Source organism: Symphodus melops, assembly GCF_947650265.1.
Source record: "Symphodus melops genome assembly, chromosome: 1".
Lineage (NCBI taxonomy): Eukaryota > Metazoa > Chordata > Actinopteri > Labriformes > Labridae > Symphodus > Symphodus melops.
In genome coordinates, this window is record NC_136691.1 from 36,163,156 (window position 1) to 36,178,629 (window position 15,474).

The following is a 15,474-nucleotide window of genomic DNA, read 5'->3' on the forward strand; positions in this document are numbered from 1 at the left end:
GTGGGCTTGATCCAATTTGGCAGCTTGTAACGCCTCCACTCGATTCTCACGAAAACAGAAGCTTCACTTCCTCACCAACAACTTACGAGCCCTTTGTTGGTCATACAAACTTCACAGGAAGTAAAAGAAATGATCTGGTTTTTTTTAAAAAGGGAACTATTGAGCCCTCTGTTTGGATGAAATATCTGACCATAATATCATCTTGCAAAATTCTAAGCTTGAATGTTGAAAGTAAAGTCTCTTCAAAGCACTCTGATGCCACATGTGATATTGTTCCAGTCGACAGTATTATAAGGTATATTTCTGACCAACACGCAACCTAAATGTTAGGAAACGGGGACGAAAGGAAGAGACGAGGAAGTGATGTCAGCCACTGTCAGTCACAGTGTTTTTCTTACTTTTCTCTGAAAGTGTCCTTCTCCTGCTCGCTCCACATGTTCATGACCTGCCGGTCCTTGTACACCTTCATGGGGTCGTCCATCAGGCCATTCATGTTGATGAACTTGATGCGTTGCTGCTCAGCGTCAAACAGCATGGGAGGGATAACGGCCAGCTGTCGCATTTGCTTCTCTGTGTTCTGATGTACAAGTGGCAAACACAACACACACACACACACACACACATACAAACCATCATGTTGGAATGAGTGGGCTGGCCTCAAAGGGAAACTATCTGACAACATGGTGCTCACATTAGCGTGCTCTTTCTAAAACCTAATGTGGTAAATACATTCGGTTTGGAAGAAGTTTGTGGAAGAGTTCAGGAAACAGGACAGGAAGTTAGAGGTGTCTCAGCAGCTGGCTCCTTGATTTTAATAACTGACATCTTTTCCTGTTACACTTCACAAGCTTGTACTAAATAAAAACGGAGAACATCTAAGAACGCTCACGTTCAGACTGTGGGATGGAAGCTGAGGGCAAGGCGGCGTGTTATCTTGACAAGCCAACGAGACACACTGCTCAGTTGAATGGGACCAGAGGCCTGAACTATGAGGCGAGATCTGCAAACACCCAGGGTGTGTTTGGGTTATCTGGCATCACGGACACTGGCAAAAGGAGGTCGAGCGAAGTGTTCTCATGAAGCCGGTTAAACACGAACGCACACGTAAAGGTGCAGCGACAAACACGAGAAGAACTCGTGTGAGATCACTAAATGATCATCAGAGCACCTGAGCTCTGGATATAATTCACAGGCTAACCTTAAGATGTATGATGTGCAATCGGGGTCGCCGGTGCGCGATCCCATGTATTGAGGCTATAGTCCTCGCGCGGGCGGCCCGGGTTGGCGTCCGGCCCATGGCGTCTTTCCCACATGTCTCTCCCCACTCTCTCTCCCTGATTTCCTACCCTATCCACTGTCCTACTCTACAATAAAGGCTTGAAAAATGCCCAAAATAAACCTATTAAAAAAAAAAAAGATGTATGATGTGCAATGACACTGTTTGACGATGTCTTAAGCCTATTCCAACAAACTGAATTATTTCAATAAGTAGAAAATCCTTTTTAATGTAAATACCTGGACATGTTGAACTGGACTAAAAATGTGGGAATTGAGAGATTTTACAAACTTAAGTGTAACTACCACCAAAAAGCACAACGTCGTGTTTCAAGTCAATCCCTTTTCTTTATGTCGTCACTGACTTACATCCAAAAGCAGCGTGAACATTTGTACCACATTAAGATCCATCACAGAACTAATATACACAGGCAATAATTACTGCTGCACCCAGAGCAGACAGCACGTGACAACCGCACACATTAGAAATGGAAGACGGAGAAACAGGAAGAGACTGTAAAAACAAAACAAAGAGACGGGCAGTAAAAGCAGCCAGAAGCTTGCAAAGTTTTGGAAACCTTCTAATTAAAAGCAGCTGTGCTGCTGAGCGTGATGCTCGGCTGTGGTGGCCTTACAAGGGCTAGTACTTAGCGTTGGCTAGCCCTGCTAGCTTAGCTACCTCAAATATTCCTGTGGCATACAAAACCATCTGCAGAACATCTGCTGTAAAAGGCCAATATTGGTGGGCATATGCCTTTACTAAGGGACCTTTAGTGCAGAGATTTAGGAGGGCTGGGGTCACATTCTGCAGATTCTATCATCATGATGTGTGTAATTACAGTTTGAATCATTTATACTGTAACATTCATTTATATTATTATTATTATTGGGATTTTTCTACACAGAAGACTCAATTATTCATTTTGTAGCCACGCGGTCCATCTAACTTCTGTTCTTCATTCTCACTGTGTGTGCATGTCGTTTCAACAAATTCAGACAGGCTTCGTCCAGCTCTGATAGCAGTGCCAACCCTTTGGGTCGTGTGCCACGGAAAAATAATTGGACAAACAAATGTCTAGCAACACAGCAATGAGAGGTTCAACACTGTGAGGGTGTAAAATGAGGCAGGGCAGAAGGACAAGAAGAGGAGTCGAGCAGTCTTGCAGGAGAGCTTACCTCGTGCTCCGATATCCCGTCTATGATCTCGGAGACCTCGTGTTCACTGCGAGCTGCAGACGAGGCCAGCCCACCTCCTCGCTGCCCGACGCGGCTGCAAGGACAGATTCAGAGAGGCTGTCAGTGAACAGCTACCCACACGGTGCTGTAACTACAACACCCACACGGTGCAACAAAGCAAATGGCAGTCTCAGTAAGTGCTGTTAATAGGCAACAAATCAAATAATCAGGTGTGATCCAGAACTGACCCGCCTTCCACTCTATCCATACAGTGAGGTTTTGGGTCTGGGGGGGGGTGTTTAGTTGTGAAAGAGGAAAAACTCTCACCTCTGCATGCGCTCCTGCATCTCTCTTTGCTTGCGGATCTCTGGGAACTGTTTCTCGTAGTACTCCCGCACCTTGCTCTCCTTGGCTCGGCGCCGCGGGTTGTTTTCGATGCGCTCCACCTTCTTCTCCCAGGCTTCCATCAGCTGGTCATAGCGCTGGCAAAATTTCTGTTCCTGAAGCATCGCAGACAAAAAAGAAGACAAAAAAAGAAGAGCTCAGTATGCTGCAGTTGCTACGCACAGAAGCATCGAAACTATCTCTTCAACATTGAATATTTACCGTGACCCATAACATCCCCAGTGGCACAGAGTAACATTTAAAGTTTTCACACTGTAATGTTAATATAATATGTGAGAATGTTCCATCTTGAAAAGCCTACTTTTCCAATTAGCACTGCTTTGGTAATGACTATTGAAGCTGTCATCCTAATAGAGCCTCCTTGAACTTGGTAATAAAGACTGCATTATAACCCAATAATCCTGTTCGACAATAATTATATTCAGCTATCTTTTATTGGACTCGCTCTTATGTCCAATCATGTGCCGCTCTGGATGTTTCGGGGGATAGACAGCAGCTGGTAGCTATATTCTGAGGAAGACAGAATAACCTTTGTGAGATACTTCCGGCTAATCCACACATCATTAGCAAGTGACCTTAAAAAAAACAGACTCTTTTACTACATTATTGTAAAGGTAAAACCTCACTATAGACATGAAGTCACAAAAATAACACCAGTGTTACATAATGCCAAAGTTGGATTGTAATCTGCCAACGAGGAAGGAGGAGAAAGCGTCTAAGGAGGGAGGCACGCAATGATTGCAATCTTCTATAAAGTGTCTTTGAATTTGTCATCAAAGGACTGCACTATCTGTCTATGAAAGATCTTTTTCCAATTAACCACATGAAGGGAACCTTCTTTAGCTGTCGTTTGTGTCGTTTGGTGGGGGTGGTGTTGGTTTTCTATGGGGAGTCTGGCCCGAAGCCACGACCCCTGGCAGACGAAGCCCACTGTTTTCCCAACGTCCTCGCGGGCAGATTGTAAAGCGAACCGTTAAACCTGGAGGAGACGCGGCCCCCTCGGCAGCGCTCGTAAACCACAGGGCGACGTCTCCCGCCTCTCTGCCCACGAGGAGCCCCACCCCCACCCACCCCTTTTAAGACTCAGCGAGAGAGTGAAGGCTGGACACTCGCCCACACCTGACGCAGGTGCTGCGTTTCAACTCCGTTTTTTTGTGTGTTTTTTTTCTTGAACTCGCGTAAACTTTCAGAACAACAAACGCAGAGCTGCGAGAGGGCTGCTGTTGGCACCAACTCATCGGTTGAAAGATGTCTTAAGAGAAAAAATATATTTTCCCACTCGCGGGGAGCCGAATGCTCGTAGTAAAACTGTGGACTTGATTTGTTATAATGATTTTTCTGTCAAGCCAGTTGATTTTTAAGATGTCTGTCTGGCTCTAGCATCAGAGCTCACCCCAATTGATCCCAGCTTCATTTATAGTCATGCTCTTTGGCTCCGTCTCGCTCAATCACTGCCAGCACAGACTAACCCTGCTCATTAGATGTGCTTGGCTGACAGTGAATGTAAGTATAAAACAAAATGTTGGGTTTTCTTTCAAAGTATTGTGGGAGACTTTTTTTTTTTTTTTTTTTTGTGGGGTAGGGGTTGTTGTTGTTCAAAAGCAGACACTACCCCAGGGCACAGGAAGAGTACTGACAACAGATCATGAACCAGAGAGCTCTCTACTCCTCTCATGTTTGTCTGGAATGGCCACATACTTCAAGAGGCAGCTGGCCCAGTTTACACCAGTCATCTATCAAGGGCTGATTCCCGGCACAGAGAGAGAGAGAGAGAGAGAGAGAGAGAGAGAGAGAGAGAGAGAGAGAGAGAGAGAGAGAGAGAGAGAGAGAGAGAGAGAGAGAGAGAGAGAGAGAGAGAGAGAGAGAGAGGAGAGAGAGAGAGAGAGAGGAGAGAGAGAGAGAGAGAGAGAGAGAGAGAGAGAGAGAGAGAGAGAGAGAGAGAGAGAGAGAGAGAGAGAGAGAGAGGAGAGAGAGAGAGAGATGAGAGAGAGAGAGAGAGAGAGAGATGAGAGAGAGAGAGAGAGAGAGTCAGAAATATGGGAGCTCGGTACTCACCCACTGCTTACGAGCATGATTTCTCCTCTTGAAGTACAAGATGAGCTTCTTCCTCATCGCCTGGTTTCTGTGAGGGATTAAGAAAGGAAGAGAAGGGTGGAGGAAAAAAAAAAAGAAAAAGAAAAGAGGAGCAGGGGGAGAGAGACAAAGGATAAGGCTGGCTGGATAGTGCTGCCGGCAGCTTTTATCACATTTATCACATAATAAATTGAACAATATTCTCGCTATCCTTCGGTTCACACTCTCCAGCCTTTGCCCCCCGCCCCTTCTTCTTTCTCGAATAAATAAACTAAAAGCCACACAGACGCAAACAGTGCCTGTCCCCATCTGACATCTCTCGATGAAGTGAAAGTAGCTTCTGGGTGGAAAGGCCAGCGAGGTGAGCCAAAGTTATAAAAGGGTGTTTGCGCAGGAACAGCCAGTCACCCCGCTTCACATAAAAGGTCAGGGCCAGTAATCTCCTTAGGCTGCCTCTTTCTCTGCTGCGAGACCGAATTTTACTCCTGACACTTAATCTGTCAGTTGTAAGGTCACGTTCCCTGCTGATGAATGTAATCTTATTCTACATTAGTCACTTCAGCTGAGCCGCAGAGCCAGCCGGGCCACAGGCAAGGACGGAGGACGAGAAAGTGGGCGACTCGTGGTAGAAAGGCTTTTTAAGATAGCGAGATAAGTGTATGGATTTAGAGGGATAAACATGGAAGATGACCCTCTCTTCATTTACCAAACACGCTATCTGCAATAACAAACCCCAGTTCAACTTCAACAGCCTTAACCCCATCGTACGTAAACACTCCTACACGAGCAAACAAGACGCAGGTCGAGCCAAACGTTGCATCAGAAAGGACGCGAGCAGCCAAAATCCTGCTCCACACGTTCCATATCTGCACCCGTTGAGCCCATCACGGGCGAGAAATAACTTGGAATGGCAACAAAAAAAAAAAAAAAAAAATGTCTGATAGATTCAAGACAGAGATGGCATTGTGCTGTGGACACCAGATGGTAACGGGAAAGATTAGGAGGCCTGAACTCCTGCGGAAAGGTTCCCTTTGTCCTGCGTTAGGCCTGTGCCATACTCGCTCAAATTTAGTAGATTACTTCCAAAACATTACGGCTGAAAGACTCTTTGAAGGCACACCTTCCAATCCACGTCTCGGCTGATTTAAGCACACTTTAAGAGCGCTTCCTGGACATCAGCGTGTGTCCATCATTTATGTTTGTATGATGCATTTCTTCATTTTTTTCCCCCCCTCATCTGAGCGGAGAGATGAACTTCACGTGCAGGATTTAAAGGCTGAGCGCTCCACAGAGACGGAATACCGCCAAGTTTATCAAACTGGTTAACTAAACAAAGAAGTCAATTGTGCCGGGTCAAAATCACACGGTGGGGTTTTTTTTTAATGACATGCGCAGAGCGAGAGGGGAGAGTTTGCAGTTTTATCCCTTTGAGGCAGTAATACTGATGAAACGGTGCAGAGATCAAAAGGAGTGACGACAGAGCCGTGTGTGGTTAAAAGAGGTCGGACGCGTCTTGTGGTATGCTGCCACTGTGCCCAGACCCTCAGTGCCAGCGATGGAGACGAGCTATTATAACCTTCCCTCAGCCCTTTGATGTGCCTCAGTGAATGATGCTACTTAAAAGATTACAGATGCACATAAGCTGTACTGATAGACGTGGCTTACTCTTGCCGCAGATATCCACTCACACGTCAAAATGTATTCATCGTTCACTTGGCACGACCTTGAGAAAACCTTGTGTTGAGAATACTTCAGGGTCAACTTTTTCATTTATGGCTAATTTATTTATTGTTTGACTGATACGGCTTCAGTTTGAGAACACGCTCAACTCTGTTAGCCGCAGTTCAACATAACTATAATCCAAACACGACTTGCACTACTTTTACATCTGTCAGTGTACATGTAGATACTTCAGACTTGAAGGGGTTGTTCATGTTTGACATCCTTCTCTTCCTGTAAATATATACCATAAATTCCGGACTATTGAGCGCACCTGGATATAAGCCGCACTGGCTAAAAATAGGTAAAAAAAATGTATTTGTACATATATAGCTCTTGTTATAACAGGTGTCCACGTTATAACAAGAGCTATTTACACAGAAAGACGTGACACAAAAACATTGTTTTAACTTTGAATTAAATACGTACTACCGGTAACATCCGCAAATATGAAGCCTACTGTAAATCCTTTATCAAACAGTGTCTGTAACACGGCTGATGAAAAAGATTACCGTAATACATTTCACAGGAAAAAGTCCATCCATTCACTGCCTCAGAATGACTTCACTCACGTCTCTTTTTCGTTGTCGCTGTCAGTGTCAACTTTACGTGCAGCAGCTCTGTTAGCTTCTTTGACAGCCAGCTCGATCGCCTTTAACTTGAAAGCTGCATCATATGTATTTCTCCGTGTGTTTTCCATGATGAGGGTGCGTGCATGAAGCGCAAAATGACTGATATTAAGATCCGATGTGACGAAGTCAAATGTTTTTGCGGCACAAGCTCATTGTCCCGCAAGAAAAATCCATAAATAAGCCGCATCGTTTTAAAAGCCGCAGTGTTCAAACCGTGACCAAAAAGTAGCGGCTTATAGTCCGGAATTTACGGTACATATAGCGGTAGGTAGATAGATGTGTATGTATCACTTTAGCCTCGTTTCCACCAAGCAGCACAGTTTGGTTCAGTTTACAAACACCAGGCTGTCTGGAGTTGGACATGAGTCATCCAAGATTTACAAAAAAAACGAGGTAAAACAAAGCAGCAACACGACCGATGTCTATGAACACAGGACAAGAAGTTTTGTGAGTCGTCTGTGCCGGCAGCGAATGACGCCTTCATGGTCACTCATCGAGCTCAGAAGATGATAAAAAAACTTCTCTGCTGTATTCTGTAAAGACTTGTGCACGTTTAGTGTGTTTGATAAGAGAGGCTCCAGACAGCTGCTCGGTGAGTCACGCTGTGTAACTCCACTATCGTTCAGTACAGTGTCTCCACTGCTCCAGTCATTTAAAGATGTAAATAAGTTATAGGATCCTTAAAATCTATGCGTCTGCTGTTATTCTCAACGATGTGTGCGTCTCTGTCTGAATGTGTACCATACAAATCTGTGATACTGTGAAAAAGAATTTCCCTAAGGGGACAACAGATACACTAAAAAGAACAGCTGTTAAAGGGAATTCTTTGTCGGACATGGTCATGATCGAAAACTAATGTGTATTGTGCATAAGCCCAAAGACCTCTGTACATACACATGTAACCAGTTTCTTTCTTCTTGTTTGGGGGATTATTGTATAGAGAGGGGAGGGGGACAGCGGGTGTGTATTGTAACCGATGTCTTGTATTGTAACCAATGTCTTGTGTCCTGCCTGTCTGTATACTGCTACTGGATGACCTGAATAAAGTATCTATCTATCTATCTATCTATCTATCTATCTATCTATCTATCTAATACCAAGGCCTACTTCGCTGTCATCCATTTTGCTGTTGTATTTCCTGTTACCATAGAAATCAATGTGGATCACACCACGTCAACAAGGACAGGCAGATCAGATCTGGTCAATTGCAATTTTTTAATGTGGACAGTCAGATTGCATTCTGATCAGATATGGGGGGAGAATTGGATTTGGAGGGCGGTCTGAAGAAAGCCTAAGTTGATTTAAAAGTGTCAGAGGGGAAGAGGGAGTTGTGGTCAGATCAGCTGCAAATATCTGAAACAACTACTGGGAAGTAACAACTGCAGAGGGTAAAAGGTGCCTGTTCTGTTTGTAGTGGAGGTCATTTAAGTGTCACAAAGAACGAGAATGTACTTTAAAGAAGAAAAAAAAACTCTTCATATAAAGTTGTCTTACAGTACAAAGAAAAATGCCCCTGGTGCACCGGTTAAGCTGAGCTGGTAGAGCAGTGTCCCGTACACTGAAACCTGATTCATGCTTCTTGCGGTCGGTGCGGATGGCGGAGTCGTTTCATACTGACTGCGGTCACAGCAGATCTCTTCCAACCCCTCCATTTTTTTTTTTTTTAAAGCTCCAAACATTTTGAAGTACTTTCAGGCTCTGGAGCCAATCATTGCAACGAGGTCGGCGAGAAGACGTCCGCGTTGCTACAAAATCTTGGAGGTGCCCGGCTGGGTGCTCAGACGCTCCTCGCGCTGGTCGCGTCTGCCGCGATTGACCGCTGACCGTCCGCACGAAGCATGAATCAGGTTTGAGGCTACAGTCCTGGTCGCACTGGTCACAGATTCAGCTTTGGTTCCTGGTGCTGTTCTCATGTCATCCCCCCACATCTCTCTTACTCTGACGCACTCAGGTCTTCCAACACTTGGTTTGGTTCAAACTCTTTTAACGAGAGCACCAAGGCTGCATGACATGATGATTTATGAGTATATCAACTATTCAAATAGTCTCCTCAGAGGAACATGTAACAGGTGTGTGGGCATGTGAAGAGAAAGACTCACATCTTGATGTTCTCATGGTACTGCTTGGTGTCAGACGGCTGATTGTACAGAGGCTGCAGCACACAAACAGAACAGAAGAGTTAGGCGTACATTCAGCTGTGCAGGTTCGAAACAGAAACTGAGAAATGCTGCTTAAGTTTCAACAAAACGGATTTCAGGACATTGCAGACATTAAATAATATGAGAGACTTCAAATCCTGACAGGCATGAACAGATGTTTACATGTCATTTAGATGAAGTGGGTGACTGTGTGTTTAAGAGGATGTAGGATGACAGCACTGGAAGGACTGGAGCTGACTTTGGATTTTAAAAAACAAGCTGTAGAAGTATTCAGAGAATTCTTTAACAGAGTGAGGTGGAACGTTATCTGCAGGGTTGAGTTTCATTTACTCAGCAGGTTTGGGTACGAGCGACCCATTACCGCTGCTCCCTGGTGTGATTTCACACAATGTTCAATATTGCTTAACGGAGCTTTAAAAATCAATCAGATAGTTTCATTATTTCACGTCCCGGATAAGAAAATTAGACTTTAGGCGAAGCAATCCGCTGGTCTTAAAACCAGATTTCCTTTTTTGTATGTTTTACGATGCCGAAATCAAAACACCTGTGAGCAGCAGACACAGAATACAAAACTAGAAATCTGACTTAGAATCCAAACATCCACTCACCAGTTCTACCCGGGGTCCCAGTCCCTCCAGTATCCTGTGAGCCTCTTCTGCCTTTTTCTGGAGAGGGAACACAAACAGAGGTAGAACATTAGCCGGCTGCCTGCCCTTCTGCCATCACCACGGCAACACAGTGAGGCACCGAGGCTACACCGGGCTGCATCGCTGGATGGGCGAATGGCTGGAGGTATGGAGGGATGGATGGAGACTATTATTAGAGCTTTTAAAAAACCCAGGCCCAGCCACAACTCCTTGTCTCAGCTCCCTCTCTGCTCCGCCAGAAAAAAAAAAAAAAAAAAAGATTTAACTCGCCTCCCCTGAGCGGAGGGAGGTAGAGAGAAGAAAGAGCAGGCAGCCAGGATAGCAAGTGGGAGTGGAGGAGAAAGTGAGTGGGAGAGGAAGAGAAAAAAAAAAGTCAGGGAAAGGAGGAGGGGGCTAAAGGGCTTTGGTGCTTATCTCATAAGAGACAGAAGATTTGACCTCCAGCGTTCTACCTACAACAATCAGCCTCAAAACGTGAAAATCCTGGCTGAGAGTGTGAAGACAGGATGAGGTGTTGGGGAAGGGAAGCTGGGCAGTAAATTCACATCTGTACCCCCCCCCCCCCTTCATAGACTTATATTTAGCTGGAGCAGACAAACGTGTGAGCGGTGTCCCAGACTGCCCCTCTCCATGTTCGCTCCACTTTTTTTCCCCCTCGTTTCACTCTCTCTCTCTGCTTCATCGATCAAGCAGACTCTCCTTAGTGACACGCCACATGCTCCGCTGCTTTCTATCTCACTTCATTTCCCCTCAGCGAGGATGTCGGAGCTGACACGTTCGCAGACAGGGGGGGGGGGGGGGGGGGGGGGGGGGTTAAAAGCTGATAACAGAGATCGAACCTGCCAGAGCAGTATGTGTGCACATCACCAGCCTCTCTGTCACGCTGCTTCCTCCTCTCCTTCACTCTGTCTTCATCGTGGAGGTAACGCAGGGAGGTGTTAGGGATCTTACTTCAAGGCTCACGCTAACATACTTGGATGTAAGACCCCAGAGCAGCTCACGCTCTCAGATTAACTCGAGTCAGTTTACCAACTGGGTCACATTTAAGAAAGAGCCAAATCACTGAATGACTTAACTTTAAAAACATTTCCGATCATTTCCACTTACATTTAAGAGCCTCACATTTTAACAATTTTATGCAACATAATAGTGTCATTCGTCTTCTTTTTACTCATTCCTGCTGTTCCTCAGCATTGTTTGCATATATACTCATATACATATGACTAATATACTCTGCATTAATGTGCGATGAGAATAAAGATGCTTTACGTAAACATGTCAATCAGAGAGACCGATCAGATCCAGCTCATTCAGAAAGATGATTCATTCTGGACGTCGAGAGCGGTGCTTTATGCCAATCATTGTTCAGATCAGTATCCATGTACATGCTTGATTTGACCGTGTCTTCCTTCCTCGGGATCAGAGATCAATGTCTCACAAGCGAGAGCACATTTCGACACGTTTACAGGATGAACGGCTTGATTTGCTGCTGTTACAGACGGGCCGTTCTGCGCATGTCACGAGGCTTTTATTTGGATTAAATGCTCGATGCATGAACACACACACACACACACACCATACCTTGATCATTCTATGCAGCGTCTATGTCTATAAGGGAATTGGAATTTCAAGTCTGAATGATTTGAATGGAGAGGAATAAATGTAGAACAAAGCTGGTGAGAAGGTGGAAGTGTAACAGGCTGCAGAGTGTTGCCTCACAGAGCTCAGTCACTACAGCAACAGTTCACTAACAGCACTATTTAAAAAAAACAAAAAAAACAGCCTGACTTCCTCAGGGAGAGCTCCAGGATTTACATTTACTTTCATTTTTCAAAACTGCATGTTACTGATCTTAAAACCCGAAGTGCGGAACATGACACATTTGGCAACGAGGAGAGAGGTTAATGAGATCCAACAGAATCTGTGCAGAGCATTATCTTTACTCTGCAAGTGTGGATAATTAGACAGAGAGCAAGCACGCACGCACGCATGCACGCACACACACACACACACACACTTCATTATATGAACATGCTGTCTGGCATACCAAAAAAATGTTCTCCCAAGAAGATTGCATGATTACTGTGAGAACTTGGCACAAACCTACAACAATAACCATGTGGATGCAAACGCCACTAAAATCGCACAACTTTCACTGTCTCCATTTAGACTGAAAAAAATAAATAAAAAAGAGACTGAAAAAGAGATTAAAATCTAATACGGCACAGACAAGAGGATTTAACATAGCTCAACAGATTTATGAAAATGATGTCTCACTGGAGCCGTCGTCTCTTGCGTTCAGCCAATGTCCCAAACATAAGAAGAGTGAAGTGGGGTCAAGCCGAGCCCGGGGTTCGACAGAAGGCTGTCAGTGGAAATGTGAGTGTAAAATCTGTCTGTGAGAGCTGGGGACACTGATGACAGAGAGGGGACAGGACACACCAGCGTAAAGGCAAGCACAGGCTGGAGCATGCACGCACGTTCGCTGAAGTTTGATGAACCGAAATAAGATGCAGAGTGAAGCTAAAGCAGCGGATTGTTCTGATTCGCATCAATCCAGGGACATCGAGACGGATGTAATCGGGTGTGGGATCTGGAAAGTGGACAGGATTTATTTTGGTATCTTATATCTTGGTGAGATTCAAAAACAGGAAGTGTAAATGAAGTTTAATTAACGTCGGTTCATGTTATTGCACATGGAGAAATACAAAAGCTTTTGGGGTTTTTTTACCCACAAGTCTTAGCGTGAGACAAAGTTGGGGAAAAAAAGAAAGAAAAAAAGTTGAAGATTCAAGTTGAGTCCAGGGTAAAAGGAGAAGGGGAGAAAGAGAGCGAGAGTAAGAGGGACAGGCAGTAGGCCAGAGTACATGCAGGCAGTAAGAGGGAAGTGGAAAGTGTTACAGAGGTCAAGCTGCATTGTGGAGTAAGCCATGAGTCATTCCTAAACATCAAGCCTTTCAAAACGCTTCTGAGCAATCTGCAGCGTTCCTGCTGTTACATAAATATGTCGTGATTTAACTGCACTAACAGTGGGGGGGGTCATGAAGGACACTCCCTGTGCCGTGCCGTGCTCAGGACACTGAGGCGGTTATCTGAGGACATGTGAGGAGGTTAGAGTGCTGTGTCGCTAATTCATCCACACACCTGATATAGATTTAGTCTCTCGCTCTATGACACCTAAAAACAGGTCGCACAAAAAAAAGGTGATAATGGGGAAAATGACACTTTTGAGGGGGGAAAAAAAAAGAACGACGCAGGCAGGTGGACTCAGGTCCTTAAACTGGGTCCTCCATTGGCTTCTATCTTCTCTTCACACTACTTTGCTTTGCTATTCTCTGAACTGATTTGCTTTGAATGTGTCAGAGAGGCAGCTTTTTTTTTCCCCCTCTTAGCTGTGAAGATTTAACATTACTCTCAGTTTCCCAGCGGGGTTCGTTCAAAGCGGCTGAATCTGGGCTGTGATACAGTGAGAGAGGAGCTTTCTGCTTTGAATGCCAATTCCTGTTAAAAAAAAAAAAAAAAAAAACAGGAAAAAAAAAACAGATAAAAAAAAAAAAAAACACTTGCGCACTTCACCACCAGGGGGACTGAGAGCACTGAGAATCAGTCAACTAATCCTCCTGCTCAGCTGCATGGAAGCCTTTCTGCTGCGAGGACTCCGTTAACACATTCAAACGTCTTTGTTCGACCTCTGAGCTGTCAGAGCTATCTCTCCTTGAAGGAGCAGGGAATGTGCCATTCTTGCATCGCTGATAAAAGATCGGTCTGAGCTCGTCTGTGCGTGTTCTGTGTGCGAGTGTACACGCGTGATTCATCATGCCTGCTATGTTGACCTTTAGTAGCCGTTTCTGTGAGGCAAGAGTCCCGCCTCCCATGACAGTAACGAGTGGGAGGCTCAGGTAGGACACGAACACTCTTTGGAACTCCAAATTGTTGACAAAGGCTTTTGAGGATTAGAGGAACAAAGGGAAAGAAAAAGACAGTTTTCCACTCTAATACAAGGCACAAGAGTCATCCTTATTAGGGCAGGGACTAGTCATTATGACTGATGAGGACTAACTACTCAAATCTTGATCGATATCACGATTGATCGATAACGATAACTGGCTAGAGAGAAGACGAGGAGTTGTGTAGTAGTGATTATTATGTGAAGAACAAACGCCAACACCTTGATGTCGTTTTCTCGACGTAACGTTTGAACACATCATGACGACTTTGTTTAACAGTCATGCCGCCGACTTGACCTTGGACGTGTTCTAACACATCATCCAGTCAGCTTTGATCCTGCCAATGTCTACGTTTGTCCTGCTATATTTAACTAACAGGACTGGTTAGCTTTGAGAAGAGTTCTTTCTAACCTGAAAGCGTTTCTGCTATTTGTCTCCCGTGTGATGCACAGTGTCGAACAAAAAAACAACAACCAAACCACGGTAAAAAGAACCAGTTCTCTCTCTCTCTCTGTGACATTTACTTGTGGTAATGAATGAACTCGTATATGTGATCAAGTTTAACCACCTTCAATTAAAAGGTACTTTCGGCTCACTCTGGCTGAGTGCATGTGGTGACGTTGCGTGGATTTTACTGACCCTGTTCTCGTCGTAGATGATCTGCACCAGGCTGCGGTGCTTGGCCTCGCTGGGTGGTGGTGAGATGGGTCGCTCCGGCTCATGGGGCTTTGCAGCCTCCTCCTCCAGCTGTTGCTGTAACACACACACGCACACAAAGATGATGGTAAACACTTTACAATTCAGAAAAGGGCCGGCTTCTTCCAGTCAGACCTGTGGCTAAGCAGCTCCTATTGGAAGGTTAGAGGGAGTGTGTCTCCTGCAGGGACCAGACTAACTGTCCTATTAGCTGTAATGGCTATTAACTCCCTGGGGCCTAGTTAATCAAAGAGTTACTACAACAGGCTGTAAACAAAGCCAAAGCCTGCTGTGAGGCTGGAGCATCAAGTGAGAGAGAGAAAAACACAGAGAGAGAGAGGAAAAGGAAAACGTGGGAAGATAAATATCAGACAATGATCAGAAAAGAAACGTCCTTTAAATAACTAATCCATCTGCATTGATCGTCTGAAGTGCTTTGAAACTGTGAATTTACTAGAACTGTGAAAGAAACATGGACGTATTCATGCAGCATCAGGCGCCTCACTGCACTTTTCCTGCCGGTGTTTGGAGCCGGGGCGGCTTTAAGAAGCTGAAAGAGCCAAATGTAAATAAAACCATGATGATTAGAGAGTGTCCAGATGATAAACAACTCTTCAATACAACAGTATGATTGATTGGCCGACTGTACTATTTAGGTATCAGGCACGCAAAAAGGGTTTATAAGAGAGCAGACACTCAGCAGCAGTGAGCTGTAGTCCTCTTCGAAAGTAGAACTCAAGTTTTT

The 15,474-nt window shown here is 44.9% G+C and overlaps 1 protein-coding gene across 4 annotated transcripts in view; it reads right to left on the reverse strand.

The window, feature by feature from the left end:
* ncor2 (nuclear receptor corepressor 2) overlaps positions 1 to 15,474 on the reverse strand; it is an 89,178-nt gene that overhangs the window by 38,745 nt on the left and 34,959 nt on the right. For all 4 annotated transcript variants that reach the window (XM_079353782.1, XM_079353783.1, XM_079353784.1 and 1 more), the window contains exons 6-12: positions 14,673 to 14,786; positions 10,048 to 10,104; positions 9,380 to 9,432; positions 4,912 to 4,978; positions 2,779 to 2,951; positions 2,452 to 2,545; positions 399 to 577 (exon numbers count right to left, since the gene is read on the reverse strand). In XM_079353782.1, the coding sequence (XP_079209908.1) occupies positions 399 to 577; positions 2,452 to 2,545; positions 2,779 to 2,951; positions 4,912 to 4,978; positions 9,380 to 9,432; positions 10,048 to 10,104; positions 14,673 to 14,786 (737 nt within the window). The remainder of the gene's footprint in view (positions 1 to 398; positions 578 to 2,451; positions 2,546 to 2,778; positions 2,952 to 4,911; positions 4,979 to 9,379; positions 9,433 to 10,047; positions 10,105 to 14,672; positions 14,787 to 15,474) is intronic.